The sequence below is a fragment of the Mobula birostris genome, chromosome 4 (assembly GCF_030028105.1).
Source record: "Mobula birostris isolate sMobBir1 chromosome 4, sMobBir1.hap1, whole genome shotgun sequence".
In the NCBI taxonomy this organism is placed as follows: Eukaryota; Metazoa; Chordata; class Chondrichthyes; order Myliobatiformes; family Myliobatidae; genus Mobula; species Mobula birostris.
Genome location: NC_092373.1, coordinates 99,087,755 through 99,109,746, shown reverse-complemented (window position 1 = coordinate 99,109,746; position 21,992 = coordinate 99,087,755). Strand labels below are relative to the sequence as shown.

Genomic DNA, 21,992 nt, shown 5'->3' with positions numbered 1-21,992 from the left:
AAATAATGAAATGATCAAAAAATTACTATAAAGAGCAGTAAACAGTAAAAACAATCACTAAATCAAATCAATATTTGGAGTGACCACCCTTTGCCTTTAAAAGTACATCAATATCTTAGGTGATTGGTCATGCAGTTTTATAAGAAAATCAGCTGATGAGTTGTTTCAAGCGTCTTGGAGAATTGATTGCCACAGTTCATCTGCACACGCCTTGTTTACTTTTGTCTCTCCAGGAAATTCCAGACAACCTTCATGATGTTGAGGCTCTGTGGAGGCCATATCATCTGTTGCAGAACTTTTTGTTCTTCTTTTCGCTGAAGATAGTTCTTTATGACCTTGGTTGTGTGTTTGGGGATCACTGTCCTGCAGCACAATGAAGTTGGGACTATTAAGATTCCTCCCTGATGTTATTGTGGAATACATGAGAATCTGCTTGTAATTCTCAGCATTGAGGATTCTATTAGTTCTGACAAGATCACCAACCCTATTTGCAGAAGTGCAGCACCATAGGTGTAGGGAACTTCTGCCGTGCTTCACTATTGGCTGCAGACACTTGTCCATGTAGCTTTCACCAGCTCTTCTATGGACAAAATGCCTCCTGCTTAAGCCAAAAATTTCAAATTTTGAAATGTCAACCCAGAGCACTTGCTGTCATTGTTCAGCACCCCAGTCCCTGTGCTTTTTTTTGTGCTGGTGGGTCTCTTGGCTTTGTTTCCACTTCAGAGGAATGTCCTCTTGGCAGCAACTCCTTCATGAAGACCACTTCTGACAAAACTTCTCCACAGTTGCAGCCTGACATGCTGAGTGTTCTCAGCATTTTCTGTTTTTATTCTGTATTTAAGTAGTTGTCTAGTTTTTAAATTGGACATTTCTAAACAAGAATCTCTTCACCTTCCCATCAGATTTGGCAAAGCCACTGTTGTTCCGGTCAAATCCCAACAGGACTGTTGCCTATTGTTTTACACCAACAAATCACTTTGTTTTGAGCTCACATGATACTGAATTTCTTTAAACTGTTTTTACAGTGAAAATTATGTCCAATACTCAATACGTGATTGACCAGTCAGACATGCTAAAGCTCCCAATACAGCCAGTGGTGGGGACATATTATCCCCTCCCTAATCGACTGAGAAATGAATATACGTGTGTGCAATTGTCCAGTAATGTGTTAGTGCCCACTGTCCTTTGTCACTGTGACTTGCCATGCTCTGCACTCACACTGACATACACAAAGAACTTCTACAGTCCAAACTTCCGCATGTTAAACTAGTCTCGGTGCTATAAACTTTCCAAGCAATACAAACGATATTTTCAAATCTAAAAGAGAGCAATGCTTACCTTCATTAGATGAGGCATTCAAGAACCAGTAAGTTACGTTACAGCTTTAGAAAACTCTGTTTAGGGCACAGTCTTCAATTCTGGTCACCTCATTATTGGAAGGATGTGAAGGCTTTGGAGAGGGTGCAGAAGTGGTTTACCAGGATGCGGCCTGGTTCATGTTCTGAGGTGAGGTTGGACAAATTAAGGTTGTTTGCTCTGGAACAGTGGAGGCTGAGGGGAGACCTGATGGGAGTTTATAAAATTAGGAGAGGCATATATGGACAGTCAGTATCTTGCTCTCATGATTCAGTTGTCTAGTACTAGAGGGTATGCATTTAAGGTGAGAGGGACAAGTTTAAAAAAGATATATGAGACAAGAAAGTTTTTAAAAACAGGTGAGGGACTGGAATGCACTGCTATGATTGTAGATAGCATCAGAGTACTTAAGAGACTCCTAGACAGACACAGGAATATGTAGAAAAGGAAGGGATAATGAGATAGAGTGGGAGAGAAGGAATAGATTAGTTTAGCACAACATCACTGGCTGTGGGGCTTGTCCTGTGCATTTCTATTCTAAGTTCTGTATTCACAGATGTTCACCACCAATCTGTAAGGCCTATGAAAGCACTGAGGGAATGCGTATTTACACCCAAAGACATAGATGCTTATAACCTACCTGTGCAATATGCACACACAAAATGCTCAAGGAACTCAGCAGGTCGGGCAACACCCATGGTAACAAAATAACAAACTTCAGGACAGAGATAATAAACCTGATTCTGATTTTGATACTGATACCCTTCATCAGATTGGAAAGGAAGGGGACTAAAACTGGAATAAGTAGGTAGTGGGAGGAGCAGAAGTGCAAGCTGGCAGGTGATAGGTGAAGCCAGGTGAAGGGGAAGTTGGATGGGCAGAAGAAGAGGGGCATGATGTACGGAGCTTGCGGGTGACAGGTGAAGCCAGGTGAAGAGGAAGTTAGATGGGCAGGAGAGCAGTGTGATGCAAGAAGCTTGCAGGTGATAAGTGAAAGAGATAAAGGGCTAAAGAAAGAATCTGACAGGAAAGGACAGAAAGGGAAAGAGGAAGGAAACTGACAGGAGGTGACAGACAGGTTATGAGGGCAAGGGATGGAAGACAAGTGCTGAGAGGGCAAAAGAGAGGGGGGTGGAAGGGAGAATAAAAAGCATCAGGAGGGAAAATAATTACTGGAAGCCAGATAAATCAACATTCATGCCATTAGGTTGCAGGCTACACAGACAGAATACGATGTGTTGCTCATCCAACCTGAGTTTGGCCTCACCATGGCAGTAGAGGAGTCCGTAGACAGACAAGGCGGTAATGAAAAGTCGAATTGAAATGGGCAGCCCCCATGATATCCTGCCTTTTGCGGTAGGTGATCAGCTAGATGGTATCCCAACTTGTACTGAGTCTCAGCAATGTAGAGGAGGACACACAAGGAACACTGGATACAATAGATAACCCCAGCAGGCCCACGTGGTGAAGAGTTGCCTCCCCAGGAAGGCCAGCTTGGGGCCTTAGATGGAGGTGAAGAAGGTGTAGGGGCAATTAGAACATTTGTCATGGTTGCAGGGATAAGTGCAAAGAGGATGATCAGTAGGGAGGGATAAGTGAAGAAGGGAGTTGCATAGAGAGTGAGCTCGATGGAAAGCCAGGGGTCACTGGGGGGCATGGGAGGGAAAGATGAGCCTAGTGCTATGATCCCATTCTAAATGATGAACTTACAGAGAATGACGTGTTACATATCCAAGCTCATGGCATTGTAGGCAAGGACAAGGGGAACTCTATTCTTGTTATGGCAATGGGAGGGTGGGGTGAGGGCAGATGTACAGGAAATAGAGGAGATGCAGGTGAGGGCAGCACCAATGATGGTAGAAGTGAAACCCCATTATTTGGGCATCCTGGATGTTCTAGAATGGAAAGCCTTATCCTAGGAACAGCTGTGATGGAGACAGAGGAACTAAAAGAAGCTCAATGAGATAAACTGTTGGTCCAAATGATAATGTTGCATTTGCATGAAACAGGTACACCACGTCACCCTGCTATGCAACAGAACCATATATACATGGATATCAGAGAGCATTGTCTTTGCTTACCGATGCACCACAACACCTGATGAAAATGTGGGTGTTGGAGAGTGTGATACAAAGATACGTGTAATGCGGTTCTTGCAGCATTCACTCTGTGCTTGCATCACATGGGCCCAATGTTTGTGGAATTTGCACCAGGATTAATCCTTAAGGAGACAATCTGTCAGGTGGCTAAAGGAGATAATGACTAAGCTTGGAGTCCAGGAGCTAGTAAAGGTCAACATGAACATCAGGCATATGGAAACAGATACTGTTTGCAGCTTGAGATAGTCAATGCAAACTCAGAAAATTATTGAAATTTAGTTTACCAATAAGTTTTTAACAAACCCATTCGAGAAGAAAACTGAGGAAATGCACACAGAGCCTTACCACCATAGAGCTAAAGCACACTGCAGCACAGAAACAGGCCTTTCAGCCCATCTAGTCCATACCAAACTATTAATCTCCTTAGTCCCATGGCCCTACTTACTCCTTCCATCAATGTATGTATTTTAAATGCTGGCAGTTTGTTCCACACTCTCACCACCCTCTAAGTTCCCCTTCATGTTCTCCTTAAACATTTCACCTTTCACACTTAAGCCACAACCTCCTGTTCTAGTCTCACCCAACTTCAGTGGAAATAGCTGCTTGCATTTACCATATATACACACCCCTCATCATTTTGTATACCTCTGTCAAATCTCCCCTCATTTTTCTATATTCCAAAGAATAGAAACTTAATCCTCTACTTTTCTAAATAACTCAGGTCCTCCAGTCCTGCCAACATTCTTGTAAATTTTCTCAGTACTCTTTCAATTTTATTTGCATCTTTCCTGTCCGTGGGTGACTAAAACTGCACACAATATTCCAACTAGGCCTCACCAACGTCTTATACAACTTCAACGTATCATCCCATCTCCTGTACTCAATACTTCGATTTATGAACGCAAATGCACCAAAAGCTCTCTTTACAACCCAATCTACGCATGAATGCACTTTCAAGTGATTATGGATCTGTATTCCCAGATCCCTCTGTTCTACCACACTCCTCAATGTCCTACCGCTCACCGTGCAAGACCTATCCTGGTTTGTCCTCCCAAAGTGCAACACCTCACATTTGTCTGCATTAAATTCTATCTGCCATTTCTCAGCCCATTTTGTCAGCTGATCCAGATCCTGCTACAAGCTTTGATCGGCTTCCTTGCTGCCACTACGCCCGCCGCCTTGGTGTCATCTGCAAATTTGCTGATCTAGTTTACTATATTATCACCCAGATCATTGATATAGATGATAAACAACAGATTCAGCACAGATCCCTATGGCACACCACTCGTCATAGGCCTCTACTACCACTCTCGGTCTTCTCCCAGCAAGCCAATGTCTAATCCAATTTACTACCTCATCCCAAATGCTCAGTGACTGAACCTTCTTGACCAGTCTCCCATGCGGGACCTTGTCGAATGCCTTACTATAAGTCCATGTAGGCAAGGCAACGGATGCTGACTTCATCCACTTTCTTGGTAATTTCCTCAAAAAAAATCAATAGACTAGTTAGACACGATATACCACATATGCTGACTATCCTTAATCAGTCCATGTCTATTCAAATACTTATATATCTAGTCCCTTAGAATACCTTCCAATAACTTTGCCACAAATTACTTCAGACTCACCAGTCTATAATTTTCTGGTGTCTGTTTAGAGCCTTTTTTTTAAACAGTGGAGTGACATTGGCTCTCCTATAGTCCTCTGGTACCTCTCCAGTCACTAAAGATGCTTTAAATATCTCTGCTAGGACTCCAGCAATTTCTGCACTTGCCTCCCACAGGGTCTAAGGGAACACCTTATCAGTCCCTGTGGGTTTATTAACCCTACTTTGCCTCCACAGCAAACATCTCCTCCTTTGTAATCTGTAGGGTCCATGACCTCACCTCTATTTTGCTTTACTTCTATAAACTCTTGTGTCCATCTTTCAAATAAATACAGATGCAAAAATTCCATTCAAGATCTCCCCCTTCTCTTTCAGCTCCATGCACAGATTACCATTCTGATCTTCAAGAGGACCAATTTTAGCCCGTGCTCTTTTTGCTCTGAACATATCTGTATATTCCCTTGGATTTCTTCTTCTCTTTGTCTGCTAGAACAACTTCATGCCATCTTTTGGCCCTCTAGATTTCTTTAAGTGTCTCTCGTATTCACTATACACCTCAAGTACCTTATTTATTTCTACCAGCCTATACCTGCTATGTGCCTTCTTCTTAACAAGGGTCTCAATATCTCTCAAAAACCTATTGACCTTGCCGTTTATTCTGACAGAAATATACAAACTCTATACTTCCAAAATTTCACTTTTAAAGGCCCCACACTTACCAAACACACCTTTGCCTGAAAACAACCTGTCCCAATCCACACTTGCCAGTTCCTTTCTGATACTATCAAAATTGGCCTTTCTCCAATTTAGAATCTCAACCCAAGGGCCAGACTTAATCTTTTCCATAATTACTTTGAAACTAATGGCATCATGATCACTAGATGTAAAGCTTTCCCCTATACAAACTTCTGCATTTACTCTATTTGGGACCTCTATGTATTGATTAAAGAGATTTCACTGAACACAGTTGACAAATTCTATTACATCCAGCCCTTTTACAATATGGGAATCCCAATCAATATATGGAAAGTTAAAATCACCTACCACATCATTATGTTTCTTACAACAGTCGGCCAGCTCTCTACAAATCTGTTCCTCCAAATTTCATGGACTGTTGGGTAGTCTATAACCCTAACCCTAATGTAGCCCCATTAATGTGGTCATACCTTTCTTATTCCTCAGTTCCACCCATATTGCCTTAGTAGGCAGCTGTCCAGCCTGTCCTGTCCGAGCACTGCCATGACATTTCACCTCTCCCCATTTAATCCCTCCTATCACATCTGAAACAATGGAACCCCGCAACATTGAGCTGCCAGTCCTGCCCCTCTTGCAACCAAGTCTTACTAATGGCTACAATATCATAATTCCATCTGTTGATCCATGCCTTGAGCTCATTTGCCTTTCCTATATTACTCCTTGCATTGAAATAGGCACACCTCAGAACACTAGTGCTACCATGCCCAACCATTCAATTTTTGTTTCCAAAGAGAGAGATGTTTATAGATTTGTTGAGTCTCTAAGCTACTGGTGCCAATGACAATGCTGTCCTGGTGCAAGCAGGCACCCGCCCTGACTCTTTTCTCCTTTATTCAGTGCAGTATAGGAGAATGAGGATGTATATAAACCACAAGGGCATAGATCAGGCGAACGTAAAGTCAGTTGGGGAATGACGAACAGGGGAGTGCAGGTGACCAAACCAGGCTGAATTTCAAGAAAGTGTGAAAATTAGGCTCTGGGTAAATGGAAGGAAACAGAGGAGTTAGCACCCAGCAAGCCAGATGATAAACTACTTGGATTTCCAAATGGTTGGGCAATGGATTATTGCAGTTTTATTGTACCATCAAATCCCTTTGAAGGAAGAATGCTGACTTGTCAGCTTCTTCAAGTAGCAGTGCCTTAGGAAGGCAGGATCCATCATTAGGATCCCATCACCCAGGACCTGTCCTCTTCTCATTGTTACTATCGGGAAGGAGATACTCAGCATTTCAGGAACAGCTTCTTCCCCTCTGCCACCCAATTTCTAAATGGACATTGATCTCAAGAACACTACCTCACTACTTTTGTTTTGCACTGACTCATCTAAATATATACATACACACATTCATGCAAACACACTTACTGTAATTCAGTGTTTTTTCCCTCTACATTTATTTTTCATGTACTCCATTGTATTGCTGCTGTTTAAGTTAACAAGTTTCACGGCACATCTTGGTGATATTAAACCTGACTCTGATTACTTTCCTTGTGGGTTCCTCTTACTGGAATAGAGGCAAACCTTGCTCTGGCATCTGCTCAAACCACCTCATCACTGAGACAAGGAAAAGGAAGCCACCACCTAGCATCAGCTCGGAAAGGCCTAAAGGTTGCCTCTGAGGTGTCTAAGGAGAGGAAATAACATCAAAGAGCCTGAACTGACAGATCTTCAGTGCCAGCACTTCAGCACGGGAAGGTGACAACTACCAACCAACTACCCAGTGTAAATGGGAACATGCATTAAATGCTGGTTTCACCAAGTCATATCTGTATCCAACATACTAATAGTACATAACACTCTTGGCAGGCCTATGGGTTTTGTTTTTACAGGAATCTAACTGCAGTGCTCACCAAGAGGACAAAATGTTCACCAATTAAACAGTAGAACATATTCAAACTCTAAGAACGAAGACTCATTTTCATTCACCGCTGGATTTTTTGATTTCAGGATATCAGGTTTAACAGCATTCACAGTGAGCTGTGCTTCATCTTGGCAATACTTGGGATGCAAAGCTAAAGGAGCCCTCCAGCTCCGGAAAATCTCTGCTCACTGATGTCCAGTGTCAGTGCCTTGCTGTGGATCTCACTGATAGAGCAGTTGCTCCAAAACCTCAGTGTACACATATCAACACGCTGCACAGTCGACACCAATTACAATGGATGACTTTTATCGGAACATTAATTCACCAGGTAGACTGGTGTTAAAGCCAACTTTTATTTAACAACCATTATTGGATTAAGTGTAAAAAAGAGAAGAGGTATCCACGGAATGTGATAAATGCCTTTCACTAGGTCATTAACAAGCCTTCTATGCACGTAAAAGCAATCTCCACTTTCCCTCAATATTTTACCTCACAGATACATTTTGCAAGCAGCCAGCAGAGCCTCAGAATTTTCCAGTAAACTACAGTAAGTAGCCAGAGCAGTCCCTGATAGACAGACCACTTTGCCTTGTTACTAATCCCATAGGACAGAGATGGCAGTTTGCCAGAAGGGCAAAATTATTCAAATAGGCAACACATTTTCTAAAAACTAGCCATTACCAAAACATCAAGTTTTCATGAAAAACTGAGAGGCGTAGATGTGGTGAACATACATATTTTTCTTCCCAGGGAAGAGGAATTAAAAACTCGAAAGCATGGGTTTAATGCAAGAGGAGAGAAGGATTTTTTTTATTTTAGAGGAAGTGCGGAATAGGCCCTTATGGCCCTTTCAGCTGCACTGTCCAGCAATCCCCAAGCCTAATCCAGGGAACATTTACAATGATCAATAACCTACTAACCAGTACATTTTTGGACTGAGAGAGGAAACCAGAACACCTGGAAAAAAACATATATTCCATGGAGAGGACAAAGACTATGTCAGTTTTGTACTCCAAACTCCAACACCCCAAGCTGTATTAGTGTCACACTAACCACTACACTATCATCAAAGTTGCTGGTGAATGCAGCAGGCCAGGCAGCATCTCTAGGAAGAGGTACAGTCGACATTTCGGGCCGAGACTCTTCGTCAGAACAAACTGAAAGAAGAGCTAGTAAGAGATTTGAAAGTGGGAGGGGGAGGGGGAGATCCAAAATGATAGGAGAAGACAGGAGGGGGAGGGATGGAGCCAAGAGCTGGACAGGTGATTGGCAAAAGGGATATGAGAGGATCATGGGACAGGAGGCCCAGGGAGAAGGAAAAGGGGGAGGGGGGGAACCCACCCCTTGCCCATCCTCTTAAATTTGAGATCATTAAGAACCTTTTAAGTAGTGTTTAGCTGGGGTCCCATCACTGAGTTCAGTAACCTGAGAAATCGAAGGAAGGAAACACCACACCAGGATCCACATTAGTGATAAATGGGTGACGGATGATGATGCAAGCTTGTGGGATGATGGGCTGAATTACATGATATAAAGGTATTACTCTGACTGAGAACTAAGGAGAGATCCCATGAATATTCTCAACATAGGCGATAGCAGTATAGTAGAGCATAAAGCTCAGATCATTGACTAATCTACCTAGGCCTGAAAATAAGATTGGGAATTTTCGCATAGAAGCATTTCCATATCCACAGCAAGTGTGCGTGAACAAGCACAAGATGGGACTGGAAACTAAGGGCAGGTCAGTAGAACTCTGATAATCCAGAAACTAGAGTGATTCGATGGTGCTGGACTTAGCCAGCCCTTCCCTCCACCTTTAATACTGACCATTTCCCCTCCATCGTTCTGCCCTTGAAGCGTTGACTGTCCATTTCCCTCTACACATGCTGCCTTGACCCACTGAGTTCCTCCAGTGCTTCAGATCTGCAATCCCGTGTGCCCATATTTCTAGTTCACTTTGATTTGTTTGACACAGCAGTATAATCATTTTTTCAGTGAACCAGGGCAAGTTAAAGAGAGAACAGGAAAAAAAAAGCCTTGCTGGTTTAGAGGGCACAAGGGATCAGGCCCAGGTCCTTTCCATGGGGGAGAAAGAATAATGCAATGTTTGATGGAATATCTCCACCACTTTATACTTAGTGATGCTGCTCGGAACAGGAGAAAAATACTCTGAATGTAATATGTAAATATATACTCCACTCTTATAAATGTCCTTAGGAGTTGAGTGTTAATGAGGTAGATGTAGCAGAAAGTAACCCCCGTGGTCTTGGTTTGAAATTATGCAGCTTTTCTCAAAAGTGGACTGAAGATCAATATTGAGGCTGTGATGCTGTATTGTTTTACTATGGTACAGCCAGCCAACCTGAATGCGGGTCCTTATCCTGAATCTGTGGAGCTTTCAATATTATGCTTTGGACTACAGATGTGGTAAAGTTGAGCTGACTGGATATATTTTTCCAAATGTAGGTAGTAAATCTAGTTACTGATCTGGGCGAGCAATCATGAAGTTGACATGTTTGTGTGAAAGTGTTTGTAAAATGCCAATTGCCACAAGTTAAGGACAGAGATTCCCCATTGTTGGCTTTGCTCAACCACTAGATGGATTTCATGACATTGCTAATATTGAGTGGTCTAAACCAATTCTCAGTGCAGAAAGGTTACCTGGCAGCACAAGAACCATTTTAATGAGGAGGTTGGCAGGATGTTTAAAAAGTGTTCAAAGTGTTTTATTTCTACTTTACCTTTCCAAATCTTTCTCACTTGAAGTTCTTTTATCACTTCATTTCTTGCTTTCTATCAAATTTCTCCAGTTCACTGCAATCATTTCTCTATTTCCAATGAAATTATTAAATCCCACCAGTTTAAGGAGATAATGGCTAGCCTCACCATTCAGCCTGGTTCCAGATGTCCAATGATTGTCACCTTTCCAGTCTTTTCAGCAATATTCTTTGAGCTGTAGTGTGGGGTGTGAAGTCTAATGCGATGCCATTTTACAGCAAATCTTGGACCGGCCTTTAGAAGCGCACACTTACAGATTTATAAACATCTCTGTGCTTGAACAGTGCTTGGGACTTGCTAAGTTTAGAATGCCCTGTATTAGGGGCTGGGAGGTTGCTATGGAAATGGGTCGTGTTTGCTCCATGTAACAGTGGAGATCACAGCCCACTCAAAGTATTTCTGACAACATGCAAACAACCTCCATCAAGGTAAGCAGTGTTGGGAGCGTGAGGAGGAACACACGATCATACCTCCTTGCTGCTGTTAACTCTGCAAAAATCCAAGCAGGATGAGAAACAGGAGCAGAAATAGGCCATTCGACCCATTGAATTTGATCCCGGGGTCCTGAAGTTCAGGAACCAAGGGAAATATTTCTAATATTTTGCCCTCTTTTTATAGGCTCCCACACATTCATCCTAAAACAGCAGGTGTCAGTTTCAGAATGAAGTGCCAGGGTTGAAGGTGGAAGAAGCCACTCAAATTCTTTGTTCTGTTCAACTGATTTTTGTTGCTCTTGTTCCCCATCCCCACCCCTCACACCTCCATCACCCAGCATCTGGGGTCAGCTCAGTGATTCTGCAACATTGCTCTATCTGGGATCTCCAGCAGGAAATAAACATGGGGCAGTGCCACTTTCCACTGAGGCTTTCACTGCTCCCAGAGTTAACGAACCTTTGAAGACAACCTTCTTTTCAAGCTCTTTACTGGAGTCACAAAGGCAATGCCAAACAGCACACAGATATACCACGAGACCAATATGGCCTTGAGCTACGTAGTGAGCAGAGGGCCACCAAGGGAATGTCAATAAACCTCTGACCCCGGTCCACTTCCAAGAGAGGCTCAAAATAACTCTTATAGCACACATGGGCCTTGGGCAAAATGCCTTCCCCCGATTAAATCGCAAGCTTTACTAAAATTCAATTGCAGTGCAAAGCAAAGCCACAAGGGCAGATCATCCTGCCCATCTCCAATGCTATTCCATTCAATTATCAGACCAATCTGTGATAGCAGAGGACTATACAAACCAAGGCCATAAGATGTAGGAGCAGAATTAGGCCATTTGGCTCATTGAGTCTGCTCTGCCATTTCATCATGGCTGATCCATTTTCCTCTCAACCCTATTTACCTACCTTCTCCCCATAACCTTTCATGCCCTGACTAAATAAGCCTCCATTTGAAATACATCCAATGACCTGGCCTTCACAGCCGCTTGTGGCAATGAATTCCACAGATTTACCACCCTCTGGCTAAAGAAATTCCTCATATTTGTTCTAAATGGACATCCCTCTATCCTGAGGCTACGCCCTTTGGTCCTAGACTCACCCACTACGGGGAACATCCTCTCCACATCTGCTCTGTCTAGGCCTTTCAACATGCAATAGGTTTCAATAAGATTTTCACCCCCCATTCTTAAAAAAAATCCAGCAAATATAGGCTCAGAGTGATCAAATATTCCTCATGTAAAAAGTCCTTCGTTCCCAGAATCAGCTTCCTGAACCTCCTCTGAACACACTCCACAGTCAACACATCCTATCTTACGTAAGGGGCCCAAAACTGCTCACAAAACCCCATTTGGTGAGGTCTGACCAATGCCTTATAAAGCCTCAGCATCACACCCTTGCTTTCATATCTAGTCCTCCAGAAGTGAATGCTAACATTGCATTTGCCTTCCTCACCGCCGATTCAACCTGCAAGTTAATCTTTATGGAACCCTGCAGGACTCCAACATCTCTTTGCATCTTGTACTTTTTAAAATTTCTCCCCATCTTGAAAAATCAACCTTTTCATTTCTTCCACCGAACTGTATGACTATACACAACCCAACACTGTATTCCATCTGCCAATTCTTTGCCCTTTCTCCAAATCTGTCCAAGTTGTTCTGTAGCCTCTCTGCTTCCTCAGCACTAGCTGCCCCTCCACCCCTCCACCTATCTCCTATCTTCGTATCATCCACAAACTTGGCCACAGAGCCATCAATTCCATTATCCAAATTATTCATATAAATGTAAAAAAACAGGACCCCCCCCCCCACGGAACACCACTAGTCACCAGCAGCCAGTCAAAAAAGGTTCTCTCCCCGCCCCCCACATACTTTGTATCCTGCCAATCAGCCAATGCTCTATCCTTACTAGCATCTTTCCTGTAATACCATGGGCTCTTATCTTGCTAAGCAGCCTCATGTGCGGCATCTTGTCAATAGCTTTCTGAAAAACCAAGTAGACAACATCTACCGATTCTTCATTGTCAACCCTGCTTGTTATTTTGTCAAATAATTCCAACAAATTTGTCAGGCAAGCTTTCTGTTGAGGAAACCATGCTGACTTTGGTCTGTTTTTTCATGTGTCTCCAAGTACCCCGAAACCACATACGAAACAATTGACTCCAACTACTTCCCAACCACTGACGTCATGTTAACTGGCCTATTTTCTTCTGCCTCCCTCCTTTCTTGAACAGTGAAGTGACATTTGCAATTTTCCAGTCCGCCAAAACCATGCCAGACTCTACTGGTTATTGTAAGATCATTATTAATGCCTCCACAATCTTTTCAGCTACCTCTTTCAGAACCTGGAGTGTAGTCCATCTGGTCCAGGTTACTTAACTACCTTCAAACCTTCCAGTTTCGCAAACACCTGCTTCCTATTAATAGCAACTGCACTCACTTCTGCCTCCTGATATTCTATAATTTCCAGCATACTGCCAGTGTCTTCCACAGTGAAGACTGATGCAAAATACTTACTCAATTAGTCTGCCATTTCCTTGTTCCTATTACCACCTCTCCAGCATCATTTTCCAGCGGTCAAATATCTACTCTCATCTCTCTTTTACTCTTCATATATCTGAAGAAACTTTTAGTATTTCTTTGATATGACCGGCTAGCTTACATTCATATTTCATCTTTCCCTCCTTATGGCTTTCTTAATTATCTTCTGTTGGAAATTCCCCAATTTCTCTAACTTCCCACTAATTTTTGCTCTATTATATGCCCTCTTATTTGCTTTCACGTTGGCTTTGATATCCCTTGTCACCCATGGTTACGTCATCCTTCCTTTTTTTTTTAGGATGTATCTATCCTGTGCCTTCCGAATTGTTCCCAGAAAATCCAGCCATTGCTATTCTTTCATCATCCCTACTAGTGTCCCTTTCCAATCATCTTTGGCCAGCTCCTATCTCATGTCCTTATAACTTCCTTTACTCCACTGTAATAACGATACATTTGAATTTATCTTCTCTTTCTCAAATTGCAGGGTGTATTCTACCATATTATGATCATTGACTCCGAATGGTTCCTTTACCTTAAGCTCCCTAATGAAATTCATTTCATCATACAACATCCAATCAAGAATAGCTGATCCCCTAGTGGGCTCAAGGACAAGCTACTCTACAAACCATCTCGCAGATATTCTACAAATTCTCTCTATTGCGATCCAGCACCAACTTAATTTTCCAACTCTACCTGCATATTGAAATCCCCCATGACTATCGTAACATTACCCTTTTGACATGGCTTTTTTATCTCCTGTTATAACTTATGGCCCACATCCTGGCTTCGGTTCAGAGGCCTGTATCAAACTCCCATCAGGGTCTTTCTACACTTGTAGATTCTCAACTCTACCCACAAGAATTCTACACCTTCTGATCCCATGTCACCTCTTTCTAAGGATTTTTTTTTTCATTTTTTTACCAATAGAGATATGCCAACCATTTTTTTTTTAAATATTTTATGATTTTCTACAAACTACAACGTAGAAGAAAAAAAATCAATAGTATAAACAGAAGGATAATTGCAATACAGACAAAAATAGCAATAATACATGTCTTAACAAATGAGCAAGTCACCCATATTAAAAAACGAAAAATTAGAACAGAAAGCACCCAACCCACCCACTATCCAACTCCAAGCCAATCATTATAAGTATAAATATTTGAAAGGACTTCTGAGATAAACTTTTATCATCCCAGAACTATGTATTATAGTAAAAAGAGAAATGAATAATAATTTTAAAAAAGCAGCCTGCTACCTAATCAAAGAATCAAAGAAAGCTGGAAATGCAGGATCTGACTATCAAGGGTAGAAAAAAAAATACACCAATCAATCTACGTGGGAATTATGAAAATATTCAAGAAAAGGTCCCACACCTTATGAAACTTTATGTCTGAATTAAAAAGTGAATAGTAAATCTTTTCAAGATCTAAACAAGACATAATATCCCTAAGCCATTGAGCATGGGTAGGGGGAAGTACATCTCTCCACTTAAGAAGTACTGCATGTCTAGCTAAAAGAGAGGCAAAAGACAATGTTCATCATTTAGCCGGGATCAGATGCTTGTCAGAGTCTCAAGAAGTACCGAAAAGAGCGATCAAAGGATCAGGTTCCAAGCGACAATTTAATATAGAAGATAAAGTTAAAAAAACATCTTTCCAAAATTTTTCCAAAGTAGGACAGGCCCAATACATATGAATAAGGGAAGCCTGACCTCCTTTGCATTTGTCGCACCAGGGACTAATATCAGGATAGAACTTCGCCAATTTGGGTTTAGACATATGAGCCCTGTGGACAACTTTAAACTGCAAAAGACAATGACGAGCACATAAAGAAATTGAATTAACTGACTTAAGAACTGAATCCCAAATCTCATCGGACAAAGAAAAACCTAAGTCATGCTCCCAAGCAGTTTTAATTTTATCTGAGATTCATAAATTTGACACGGATAATAGAAATTAAACCTTTACCCAAGCGGTTCATTTGAAGAAACATTTTTATCAGGTTGTCCAGGAAAATGTGGTATTAAAGGGCTACTGAAATGTCTACTTTGAAGATATCTAAAAAAATGAGTATTCAGTAAATTAAACTTTGTAGACAACTGTTCAAAAGTCGCAAACCAATTGTCTATAAAAAGATCTTCAAAACGCCTGATACCTCTCTTACACCAGTCTTGGAATGTGGAATCCTGCATAGAAGGTTGAAGTAAATGATTGTACAGAATAGGACCAGAAAGGGAAAAAATATGAAGGCCATGATATTTTCTAAGCCTTCTGCCTACCTGCCTGTCTTTTCAATACTACGTGTATTCTAGGATGTCAAGCTCCCAACTATAATCTTCTCTCAGTCACAAATCATTAATGACCACAATGACATACCTGCCAAATTTCTAACTGTGCTACAAGATCATCTACCTTATTCTGTAAGCTGTGTGCATTCAAATGGAACCCCTTTAGTCCTGTATTTGTCACCCTTTTCAATTTTGTCCCCTTATTGCACCGCAACTCATCCCACTGACTGCAATTTTGCCCTGTCATCATTCTCTCCTTCCCAACAGTCTCACTACATAATGCCTCTGCTTGTATACCAGCTGCCCCATTTCAGCCCTATCACTGCTGTTTTTCCCATACCCCCTGCCAAATTAGTTTAAACCCTCCCCAACAATCAAGCTCCCCTAAATCACAGAACTGAATGAGTCATTGCTCTCTCTTGGAAAGGAATTGTATTAGGACGAGTTCTGGCTCACAAAGGATTGTCTTGGGTTTCAGCAGCTTATTTGAAAGGCTGTTTAGTGAAGCCATGTTAACTAAAGCAGATTATCAGAGAGCTCAGGTCACCACAGCCTTAGTCAAAAATGAAAGCCTGTACGTCATCCCCAATAGGAGGCACTGTGGCACAGCAGCTGCAAACAGAAGTACAGTGGGAGACCATTTACTTCCTCCTCTATTCTGTTATTCACTGAAACCACAGTGCGCAAATATCCAATTAATCAATTACCACATATACAGTGCACAGAGAGAACGAAGTGTCAAACAGACATCACGTGCCATACACAACAAGAGCAGCAGTCAGTCATTCTGCTCCTTGCACCATTTATTATGTTCAGGGATGATCTACCCCAGACTTCAACATGCAGAGAGAGCAGTTAGAAGCTGACAAATATCAACTGCTTCACACAGCAGTTACCAGTCCCAGTCAACTCTCCCCTGAAAAATGCCAAGTATGTGCACATTACATGTTAAGGATGTGCCAATATGGTCTGTGCCTGGCAAGAAGATACAATCAACTCCATTTACTCTGGCATTCTAAAACAAATTTACTCTACAAAGTCATTTTTCAAACATCTTAGAGAACAACTATTTAACAAAAATGTAAACTAACCACACTCAAAAAAAAGTATAGGGGAGCTCTTCTTTGCAAATCTGCGTCATGATTTCAGGTCAAGTGACTTCAGTGCAGGCAAATTCAAATGACAATGATTTCTGCACTGCAATTCAATAAGTTATAGGCAGTGCAAATTTAAAGAGTCTTCATTACAACTGTAAATAAACTCTTCTCCAGCTTGGGTACAATTTATTTGTCATGTATGCTGGGAAAGCACTAGATCCTTTTCATTACCACTGGCTGTGGATCCCAATCTTTAGGTTTGGAAGTGACTACTAAATATGGTATTGAGCATTTTAAATTTGATATATATATGATGACTTTACATAAATGGGAGTTATGTTGATCAAATCAATAATGTATAATGGTGTGACATACAAGGTCATTTTTCTTTTAAAGGGATCCTGATGACTTGAGGTAAATTCTATGTTCATGAATTTAAATTGTGTAAATTAAATAAGGTATACAATGTGAGGGAAAACTCCTAACTGTTCCCTCCTGGCCACATGAATTCCTACCTCGAGCACCTCCTGATCTAAAACTTCCCAGCAACAGCCACAACATGATTCACAGGAATGAAGACCAGTAACTAGCCAGGGAGTGTGAGAGCACGAGAGCAATCACACATGCAGCTCCCACCCATACAGATGTAGGTACACATTCACTCAGGGAGATACATACAAGTTCAAGGAAACACACTGTGGGAGACTTGAAAATGCACAGATACACTGAGAGAGACACAGACAACAGATCAACTCAGCAGAAAACACGCACACACAGGGGAACATACAGTAGCACATTGAAGTACTGGGAGACATCCACACACGCACGCACGCACACACGCTTAGTGTACACACACACACACACACAGGCAGGCAGACACAGAAACATCAGCTAGGAGAAACACATCAAGGATAGACAGACACATAGACATACAGACACACAAACAGAGAAACATATACCCACCCCAATTCATCGGGGGCACACAGCCACTAACAAAGGTTTTGGCAAAAACACTTGGAAACACTCGATCACACTCACTCACAAAGGCACGCGCGCGCGCGCACACACACACACACACACACACACACACACACACACACACACACACACACACGCACACATTCAGACATACCTGTACAAACGCTCAAAGCACATAATCCCACACACTGACATGGAACTACAGAAAAAGAGAGAAAGAAAAACACACACACCCAAACATAAACACAGAGTTTCCCCCATTTTATAAACTTGCATTTCAGGATTTTGATACTAAAATAACCACATACAAGATTTTGAAGTACTCTGTAAGCAGTTACTGCTGTGTATAGGAGTAGGAGATACACTCAGCAATGCCGGCTACTCCCAGAATTGCTGTATTAAACAATACGTGGACGGGGTTTGAAGCCACTATGCGTCAAATACTCAACCTCCCTAGCCTTATGATACTGAGCACTAATGGGCATTTTCCATTTGCAGCTCTGTTCCCTGCCCCAAAGTATGCTGAAACCAAATTCCCACTTCATTTGAAGCTGTGACCCTTAAATCACCTCAGAGGGATGCCTTCGGGTACCATAAAGGCCTTTGGGGCATTTCTTGCATGATTGGTTTACATTTCATGGATCCCACTGGGGAAAACACAACGCTCCTTTTAAAAACTTAAAATGCAGCGTGGAGGCTTTTCAGATAATCCCAGGTCCTGGGGAGGGAATTCTCCTCTTTGTATCTGTTGGGACAGATGCAACCCTGGCAGGGACCAGATTATTGTCCAGGTCCCAACCCCATGGCCAAGAATCGCAGATGCCAGCTCCAGTGTCCAGCTCACAAACTCCATCCACCTCCTCTGCTCCCCGGCTGCCCTTGTTGCAAGCTGAAAGGCGTTCTTGCTGTCCTGACATCTCACAAAACCCCCTTTGGATTAGTGATGGAGGAAGATGTGACTTGCAGGCAAATGCGTTTGAAATGCCTTGGGGGAGGCGCAGGGACGGGTTGTGAAGCCCATCTCCCTAGAGACCCTCATTAGAAGACTCATTGGAAGCAATGTATTAATGAACTTAGAGAGTGGCGACATTGAGGCACTCCTCAAACAGCTCAACAAGCATTTCGAAGGCACCCGTTACAATAATGAAGCTATCCTATATTCTATCCATTCTTCTCACTGCCAGCTAGCCTAACCTGAACAGCGTTGGACAAATTATGGCTCCAAAAAACAAATTAATTTATTTTCGTGCTCTACAGATTCTTAAACAGATGCAAGCACCGCTTTCCTGATTCAGAGGTTGTATTAAACTAACAGGTTATTGCATCTCAGAAACATGATAAGGCAGCGAAAGTAAAACAATAGCAAGCACCATGAAATATTACAATTAAACATTAGATTCGCGCATGTTTGGAAGCACTGCACATTCTTTAAAGACGCACTGCTTCCGTGAGATTGAATGAGTGTCATCCTCATCCTGTCGACTTCCCGAACAACGCTTTAAACACCAATTGGAAGAGGTAGAGAGAACGATTAGTGTCAGAAGACAGGAGGGAAGGAAAAATACAGAAGCCAAATTTAATGCAACTTTGCTCATTACAGTAAAAACATTTCGATATGATGACTGTTCGCGCTGTATCGTCCAAACAATCGGATTTACTCAGGAAGCTGTTCCAGTGCAGTCACAGAAATTGTGCCCATTGTTTAACACGGTCGCCGGGAGAAGCTTCCGTTGTCCCACAAAACACCTGCCACACATTTATCACACCCAGATCCAGTACAGCACTTGCACAGGTATAGCGGAAAATCCCAATGAATGGGACATGTCATAGTCGCTCATCTGGGGGAGGACTCGATTTCTGGGGTGCAATCACAAACACTAACTGCTGTAATCTTGTGCTGGAATGTGCAGCTGCCCTGCCACGGCCGGCCGCCCCTCCAGCCGCACACAACACAGGGACAACACGCAGGAGTCCGGTCTCCACCAAACTGCCCCATACAACGCACGAATGCTCAGCAGCAAGTACCAGAAAACGAAGAGAGATCGGGAGAGCAGCTTCGGCTGCAGAAGGAACCCGAGTAAACCGGTGACTCCTTCATTCATTCAGCCCATCACCCTTATGCATCAAGAAGGGCACTTTATAAGAACGCTGGACTCCTTTGGCAACATTCGCTGCATTGCAGTTGCGAAGGGCAGATGGGGAGTTCGCGCCCTCAACACCACAATGTGCAGATGCAAAATTCATTACTTTTACCCCTCAACAAGCAGAAAGAATGTCACTCTCCCTGTAAAGCTAAGTTGCAACTTTTTTCTGTTTTAAACATGCAAGTTTCACACCACTGCAAGGCTGCACAGGTAAGGGGCGGGGGTTACCTTCCACAGCAGCAACTGCAGGCAGCAGGCAGAGGAAGAGAAGAGAAGCCATGCTCTATCGTGCCCGGAGGTCTCTCGCTGATGCTAATATGTGTGCATGTATGTGTGCGTTGCATTGCTAGATGGGCAGCGAAGCGCTCCACTCACACCGACAGCCCAGCCCCCTCCAATCGCCGCCTCCCACTACTCCACAGCCAACCAATCAGCATCCGCGCCGACCCACCACCACTCCTGACGAGCCGGGGCTGAGTGCCGGAAAAAGCGAAGTTTGCACAATTCCGGGCGCTGCGAGTGCAAAGAAAAGTAAGATGGCACTATCTAGTGGGAGCATAGAGTACTGCGCACTCAGTCCGTACTTCGCCAATTAGCAGCCTCCTTTCCACTTATTGTTCATGGTGATTATCGGAAAAGTCTGCGGATGCTGGACATCTGAACTAAAAGCATAAACTGCAGGAAGGTGGGTGGGAAGAGGAACAGAATCGAGTTTGCAGATCAACGGCCCAGCGACTTAATTAAAGAAACAGTCAAAAAATAAAAGTTCGAGATTAATCCCAAAAACATTGGCAATTCCTTTCCACCACGGATGGTGCTCGAGCTGCTGGTTTCCTTTGGCAGAGTGGTTACTGCTCTAGATTCCTGCAGTTGCAGTGCCTTGCTTCTCCGTGTTAGAGATCAAATGTGTGGAGGTGTGGCTGTAAACTGGACTCGATCCAGCCCGCAGGCGCCGTCTACATGAAGTTTACAAGTTCTCACTGTGAACGAGTGGGCTATGGGTTTCTTTGGGCGTGGTGAAGGATTAATTATGTAAATTTTCTGTAAGTTATCTCTTAGTGGCTGACAAAGGAATGAAAGGGAACTGGGTGGACATGTACCAGAAAACATGTTGCAAGTATGAAATTTTAGAGTTGTACAGCACAGAAACAGGCCTTTAAGCCCACCATGTCAATGCCAACCATCTTGCCCATCCACACTATCCTATTTTCCCACATAGGACTATATCCTTCAATGCCTTGTATATTTCTTGGCTGTCTAAATGCCTCTTAAATGTAATGATTGTATCTAATTCCACCACCTTCTCTGGCAGCAGGTTCCAGATAGCAACCACTCACTGTGTAAAAGAGCATTTGATAGCTCTGGGACTGTACTTGCTGGAATTCAGAAGAATGAAGGGGAATCTCATTGAAGCCTATCAAATATAGAAAAGCCTGTATAGAACGGACTTGGGAGAGGATGTTTCCAATAGTGGGAGAGTCTAGGACCAGAGGACACAGCCTCAGAATACAAGGATATCACTTTAGAGCAGAGATAAGGAGGATTTTCTTCAGCAAGATGGTGGTGAATCTGTGAAATTTATTGCCACAGACAGCTCTGGAGGCCAAGTCACTAGGTATATTTAAAGCAGAGTTTGAAGGTTCCTGATTAGTAAGGGAGTTAAGGGTATGGGGGAAGGTAGTAGAATGGGGTTGAGAAGGATAATAAATCAGCCATAGTAGAATGTTTGAGCAGACCCAATTGGCCTAACAGCCTATACTGCTCATATGTTTATGGTCAAAAACAACAACTCCCTCAGATGCTCTTTAAAATTCTTTGCTCTCACTTTAAACCTATGACCTCTTCCCTTTGATACCATGGGGAAGAATTATGACTATTTACCATATAGAAACATAGAAAACCTACAGCACAATACAGGCCCTTTGGCCCACAAAAATGTGCTGAATATGTCCCTATCTTAGCAATTACTAGGCTTACCTATAGCTCTCTATTTTACTAAGCTCCATGTACCTATCCAAAAGTCTCTTAAAAGACCCGATCGTATCCGCC

At 42.6% G+C, this 21,992-nt stretch overlaps 1 protein-coding gene across 3 annotated transcripts in view; it reads right to left on the bottom strand.

The window, feature by feature from the left end:
* The window catches only part of ephb1 (EPH receptor B1), a 774,921-nt gene extending 754,634 nt beyond the window's left edge, over nt 1-20,287 (bottom strand). For all 3 annotated transcript variants that reach the window (XR_011885740.1, XR_011885741.1, XM_072255851.1), the window contains exon 1: nt 20,172-20,287. Coding sequence is in view for 1 of the 3 variants with exons in the window: in XM_072255851.1 (XP_072111952.1) it covers nt 20,172-20,223 (52 nt within the window). In the remaining 2 variants the exon portion in view is untranslated. The remainder of the gene's footprint in view (nt 1-20,171) is intronic.
* Between the last annotated feature and the right edge of the window lie 1,705 nt (nt 20,288-21,992).